The sequence below is a fragment of the Setaria viridis genome, chromosome 6 (genome assembly GCF_005286985.2).
Source record: "Setaria viridis chromosome 6, Setaria_viridis_v4.0, whole genome shotgun sequence".
NCBI classification, from domain to species: domain Eukaryota; kingdom Viridiplantae; phylum Streptophyta; class Magnoliopsida; order Poales; family Poaceae; genus Setaria; species Setaria viridis.
This window is the reverse complement of record NC_048268.2, coordinates 10,887,420-10,894,366: the sequence shown is the minus strand read 5'-3', so window position 1 is coordinate 10,894,366 and position 6,947 is coordinate 10,887,420. Positions and strand designations below refer to the sequence as shown.

General features: G+C 40.9%; 1 protein-coding gene across 1 annotated transcript; it reads left to right on the top strand.

Annotated features, from left to right (window-relative positions):
• Positions 1 to 5,166: 5,166 nt before the first annotated feature.
• On the top strand, positions 5,167 to 6,569 carry LOC117861174 (transcription factor MYB36). The gene is made up of 3 exons (XM_034744689.2): positions 5,167 to 5,409; positions 5,524 to 5,653; positions 5,753 to 6,569. The coding sequence occupies exons 1-3, from the start codon at positions 5,274 to 5,276 to the stop codon at positions 6,393 to 6,395; spliced, it is 909 nt and encodes a 302-aa protein (XP_034600580.1). The 5' UTR covers positions 5,167 to 5,273; the 3' UTR covers positions 6,396 to 6,569.
• The last annotated feature ends 378 nt before the right edge of the window (positions 6,570 to 6,947 follow it).

Sequence of the window (6,947 nt, the reverse complement as noted above, 5' to 3'; positions counted from 1 at the left end):
AAATACCGATTTACCTTTTTTCTGTTCTGATATATTTAAAAAGTATAACAAAAGTATATTATTATGAAGCTATTTTTCGATACGCTATCTTCTAACTTTACAAATATCAAATCAAAACATATAAAAGGTAACTTAAAAAGATGAAATGATTAATTGCAGGAAAGACGAAAGAACACACTATCTTTTTACTTAACGGAGCAGATGATTGAATGACTAAGCACCTTATTAACTTTCTCAAATATGTTTACACGTGTAAATACGAAACCTTGTTTCATAAACTAATATACATTATATGTTTGAAATGCTTAGCCATTGTATAAATAACCAAGTTGTGATTTCCTCTTACCACTTTTTGGAATAATGGTGCTTAATTCGTGAAATTTGATAAAAAAGTTTTAAAACTTTGCACAGCACTCTGCTTTAAAAAACAAGCGCAAAACTCAAATTTCTCAAAGACCCTGTTTGGATCCTTGGAATTGAATTTCATTCTAATAATCATAATTTAGACACAAATTAATTAAGCTAATATAGTTGTACATGAAATATATTTGTATATTATTGTTGGCCATATAGGAGACATACTTATGTGCTGCACTTCTGCTATAGGGAAGCGAGTCAAAAAGCGTGCTATAAGTTGCATATTAGAAACATAGCATTGAGGATCTATAGAATCAATTTCCATCTCCCACCCCCATGAATTTAAGATAGACTTATATCTAAACTTTAAAAAGTTGTGGAATGCCACATTCCAAGATAAATAGCCTACTCCATTAACTAGATTCCAATTCCTTCAAAATGAAGGGGCGAAGTACTTCTTCTCAAGATATGTGAAGAACAGCTGTCAAAGCATTGTGCAGTGGTACTATGTTTTTTCCCTAAATAGCATCAAATTAGTTTATCAGTACGGATTAATCCAGGATCATGTCATGGCCTATCAACGGGTGCAGGTCCAAATAATGAAGAAAACACTAGTCAGAAGGCGTGGAAATAATTGGCGTACGCAATATTCTTCGCAGGACAAAATTAAGTAATTGTACTGAGATACTAAAGTTTTTCTAAGTTTACTTGATGACACAACAAGACCGCTAGAAGATTATATTTACTCTTCCTGAGTGATCCTTTAACAATGAGGAAATTGCATGAAAAGACCGATATGCACACTATCTTTTAGCGGGGAATTAAAGCATGCAAGTTGATGCGCTTGGTATGTCCATTCTTGAAAAACAGAGTGAGAACAAAGCAGAATGATAGTTGATGCGCTTGGTATGTCTATTCTTGCAAAACAGCATGCAAGAAGAATGGATAGAAGTGCATGAATAGGGATCAAAAAGTGGATGATCTTACTTGTACTGGCTTGTTGAGCCAACGATTGTGGCTGTCATACTTCTGTTTGACCCTCCTCTGACGGTCTGTGCACTTCTATGGAACATTGGAACTCATATCGCAGAATTTAGATGAAAATTTTAAAAAATCTCCTACAACATGTTCTCTTTGTTAAAAAAAAAAGTACAACTAGTCCTCATACAAACCAGTTACCATTCTCACTTCCTGTACCAATTTTGAAGAATTAGCACTGACTATTCAAATCGAATTTAAAATAATTTTGTACAACATTCTGACTTCAGGGAAATAAATTCTTTAAACAACACTCAAATCCTCTCTTGCAACTACTTTGTTCTTGCCAAGGATGTGCAGAACAGCTGTCAATGCTTTGTGCAGTGGTACTATTTTTTTTCTCCCCAACGGATCAAATTAGTTAAGCTCAGTCAGAATAAATCCAGGATTATGTCATGGTCTATCCACGGGTCCAAGTACAATTACTTTTTTTGTCACCCATAACTAAAGAATTAAGGAGAAAACACTAGTCAAAAGGCGTGGAAGTAATATATGTACACAATATTCTTCATAGGACAAAAAATGAGTTAATTGCACTGAGATATTAAAGGTCATCCATCAAGTTTACTTGATCACCAGTTCATCACCAAGACCACTACAAAGCTTTATCTTACTCCTCCTGAGATCCCTGAATAATATGGTCAACTCACCTTATCCAAAGAATCCTTAAACTATAAGCACCACTGCATTACTTAATTTCACTGATCATGAGACTTGTGAAGGTCTAATGCCCTTATTTTGTAAGTTGTTTAGGTGAGTCTACTCCATGGTGTCAGATCATGCAGCCAGCTTCTGCTTGGAGGCACATGGCAGAGTTGTGATGCTCCATGCCTTGCTACTAACCTTTTAATATTTTTGTTTAGGGCATGGTTTGCTTACTGATGCTACCTCTTTTAGGACAGCATGCATCTTTGGATATACATCTCACTTATCCTGTGCAAGAGCAACTAACACCACTGAGATGTATGCAAGCTGCATTATATTCCTGATAGTAGTAAACATGCATCTGCTCCAGTGTCTAGCATTAGACCCCTATTAGCATCTTGATCTCCATTGTTTCTGGTTAATTACTTGCGCAAGATGTATACAATTAGACAGAACAGTATACCATATACATCATGGCCATTGAAGGAAGCTGCAACAACTTCTCATCCTGCAAGTCAACAGTGTACTCGTTCGGATGTAATTTCCCAGACCTGCTTCGCTCTGACCAAGGAAGATACTGACAAGACGGTATGCAGAACAACTGTACATGATTCCAATTAATAAGGCAGCCAGTGCTGGTAGCTCAAACGTTTGAGTATACATACGAGTACGTGTACTGTCCTTGAGCATACGGAAGGGGAAATGAAGAATCAGAAGACCAGAAAATGTGACTCGTGATCTATTCTCTTGCAGCTGAAACTTTCATAATAAATACTGGATGGATGGTTGTGAAACTTCTGCACCAATGATTTACAAAATATTTTATTTTACCGGTGTGCGATTTGAGAATCCAATATCTTGCAAAACTTAAGAAACACTCATGGTTTAGTTGGTTATACGACTAACAGATCAGCTGGATAGTTCTTGGAGCTGCTTCTTCCCCGTTGATCAATTAGTTCTCTTGCTAGAATGTTCAGCTTAACTATACTCTCATCAAATTGAATTGAATGGGAAGTATTATCATAATCTTGTCCAAGTTGATATTCATCATAATATATTAAGGATCAATCTAAAACCAACCACCCCAAGATGCAAGGTCCCTTGCTTTGCAAACAGAAAGTACAAACACAAACCACGAAAGGTCAATGATCTAGTAATATGAAACACAAAGAGGCATGCTCCAAGAACAGCCTACTTGATCCTCATTGCCAATTGATGTTTAATCCTTTCCTTGCCCTGTTTTTTAACGCCAAAACTATTCGTACTGATTTCCTGTGAAATTCTTTCAGAATTCCTGCTAAACTCATAGTACATTTTTAAGATGCCCTTAAGCAGGTCCAGTGTCATATTCATCCATCCATAACCACAGCACAGAATTATTGACATGACAAAAGAAATAAAAAAAACTGTGAGGTCACACGCGGCTCTGGAATGAACTAGTCTTTAGGGTCAAAACAGATGACACCATGCATCCAGGATACTGCTGCAGTGTCAGTTGCAACTGCCCATGGACTTTTGGCAGGTCAGCCTAGCTAAGAGGGCCCCCAACGTTGGTTTGGTGATTCATCTCCTTTCCCCATGGTCCACCCTAAGTTAGGGTTCTTGACTTGGGATCACAGTACAGCCGTAACTGAATGGAAGGACTTGGACTGGTCATCCTTGCCGTGTTACCTCTGGTACACTGTACGCGGCATTGTAGAGTACGCTTGCTGTCAAAGTACTGGTACTCGAATTATTGGTGATGTTATTCCCTTACCAATTTGAGAGGAACCTTGATGACGTTGTATGAAGACTTAATTTGCATGTCCCGTACAGATAGAAATAGTGTACGTATGCGCAGATTATTCAGGTTCGGAATTGACCACCGTTGGACCTGATGAAGTGTTTACTGATGGTTACCTGGAATGGGAGCTGATAGTAGTGTTTGGGTTACTGGCTTGATTATGATGGCCAATTCGGGGGTTACATTAGTCTGAGTGATAGTTGTCACTCTTTCCCAATTGTGTCAGTCACACTTTTCTCCTTTTTTTCATAACCATAGTAATTTAATGAATTATTAAAAGAATGATGCTTTGCTTTGCAGAAAAAGAAGCCATGTTTGAAGCCATTTTTTTCAGAGATCGTGAAAATTTGCAGAACCTATATGGCACTAAGCGAAAACCAGCTGGTTTCTTCCAAAATTCGGAACCTGTTCCTTCAAGTAGCTGAGTTGGGACCTCTGCTTGAGCCCTGGTTTCATCATATCCAATGATTAACCCAATGTCATTGTCCGTCATAGTTATCCCATTACAGTGATTCTAATGGATGGATGAAGACAAGAAGTAGAAATTGTGCGTCGCACTGCACTCTTATCCGTTGACACGTTTCATTGATTCAGTAAAGGCGCCATTCTAGCTAGAACCTAAATCCTACGTAAATTAAGTAATTAACTATGTTCACAGCAGTTAGCCCAGTTTCAACGTACAGGTGGTGTACCAGCTTCGTCCTCTACATGGCTCTCCAGTCACTACCCTAGTTCTAGCGTAAGCTGATCTCTATGCATTGGTCATCAAGCTACGGTGACAGCAGAGTACTAACTGTTCATCGTGGCTCGTGCACTCATCTATTGTAAATCCTAATGTATTTGGAAACTCAGTAGTACAATTTGAGAACAAAATAACTGATTCACCTACTACAGGTTTCCTATTGAACAGAGTTTGAAGTTCTGCCAGTATACGGTTTTTACCATTTCTCGAAAGAAAAATGCAACATTTCGTGTGAAGAAACTAAAAAACAAACTAACTTGTTCAAATAATTTAAATTGATCTTTTGAAGAAATAATTGCAGTGAAGAATATATTAAGTATATATTCAGCTGAAATGGTTAGTTAAAAAAGTGTTGCTGAGACACCAATCCATGTTTCAGAAAGCAGGATGCATGGCACAGAAGTTCAGCAAAGCACAGATCATAGCAATACACCATTCTGCAGCATAGCAGGGCAATATACAAGTAGCATAGGGTGGCTGGGGAAACAAAAGGCACTCTCCAAAGTACGCCGAAACAAAAGCTTGTGTCAGCATCAAGGTCAAACCATATCCGTACTTTTTTAAGTCATCTGGCCTGCTCCTATAAATCCTGGGCACATACCACCCCACGAGCAAACCAGCAGCTCATCACGCACAACACACCTCATACACACAGGTAGACAGAGAGAGACCCAAGCTCAGGAGTAGAGAGCAGAGGAAGAGAAGGAGATGGGGAGAGCACCCTGCTGCGACAAGGCGACGGTGAAGAAGGGGCCATGGTCGCCGGAGGAGGACGCAATGCTTAAGAACTACATCGAGGAGCACGGCACTGGGGGCAACTGGATTGCGCTGCCACACAAGATAGGTAATGAACTAACTCTTGCTCACCCATCCATGCATTTTCAGCCATGTCATCATAGTTCCTGTTCAGTTTGATTTATTGTGTCTTCATGTGACTGATGGTTCATGAAAACTGCAGGGCTGAAGAGGTGTGGCAAGAGCTGCAGGCTGAGGTGGCTAAACTACCTGAGGCCAAACATCAAGCATGGGGACTTCACCCCCGAGGAGGACAGCATCATCTGCAGCCTCTACATTAGCATAGGGAGCAGGTACAGAACCACAGACCCAGTTACCCACTCCCTCTCTCTTTACAACTAGACTGAACCTCATCCATGCTAACCATTATTCTCTGTGCTCAACATGGCCAGGTGGTCAATCATTGCCGCGCAGCTGCCGGGGAGGACTGACAACGATGTCAAGAACTACTGGAACACCAAGCTGAAGAAGAGGCTCCTCGGCCGTCGCAAGGACCGCGACGCCCACCACCGCCAGAGCGCCGCCGCTGCCACGAGTGAGATGTCCACCGATAACATGAACGACGGTGAGCGGGCGCTGAGCGCGTCGGCGATGGAGAGGATCCAGCTCTGCATGCAGCTGCAGGAGCTGCAGAACCCGCTCGGCGCACACCACAGCCCCATGGCGTGGCCTGGCACCCTGAGCAACAACAGCTTCAACAGCAACAGCAGCAGTGTGACAGTGGCTGAACAAGGGCAGTCCAGCTCCATGAACGAGCACCTGATGAATGCGCAGCTGGAGGGCGCTGCCATGGACGGCCTCGGCTCGCCGTCGAGCGCGGAGAACTCGAACGTGATCAGCATGGAGGCTGAGCTTGAAGAGCTGCTCTATGGAGAGGGGAACCGAGGGAAGGCCGGTGCGGTCGACGGCGGTGTCCAGCAAGGGGATGTGGACTGGTGGAGCTATGACCAGGGGAAGTTACCTATGGGTTCCTGGGACTTCACCCCGGAAGCAAACGCAGTGTTCCAGGACTACACATCTGTTTACGACATTTGAAGAGTGAAGTGAAGAAGCTGTGGATTAAGATAGAGAGGTAATAGGAGTTGTCTAGAGTTGGCTCTGGATTTGTGACATCTACATAAACTGGATTAAGCATCTTGTAAGAAATTAGTGGTAAGATGTAAGGTATAAAATAAATGCATGTAAAAAATGCCAGGTTCTAAGAAATGATATGGCTTCTTTCTGTCAAAAGAACAGAAAAGGGACCTGTGATGTTGATAGAAGAAGTGAGGTTGGCAAAGTTGTTTAGGTTGCTTTTGATAGAGAAAACAAGAAATGGTGCCTACCGTGAACACTTTGTCAGTTTCATAGCTTCTGGAAAAAAAGAATTGGTGTTAGAATCATCAATATGAAACTGGCATCAATCAGAACTGACAATGACACTTGTTTACTGTCTAAACACAGTTACAGTACATGGGATTGTTTTGCCTTTTTTAGATTCATGAACTTTGTTATGCACTTAGATATACCCTATATCTAAATGTATAACAATATCTATATATCTAGAAAGCTAAAACAGACAAATATCTAGATGCATAATAATATCTA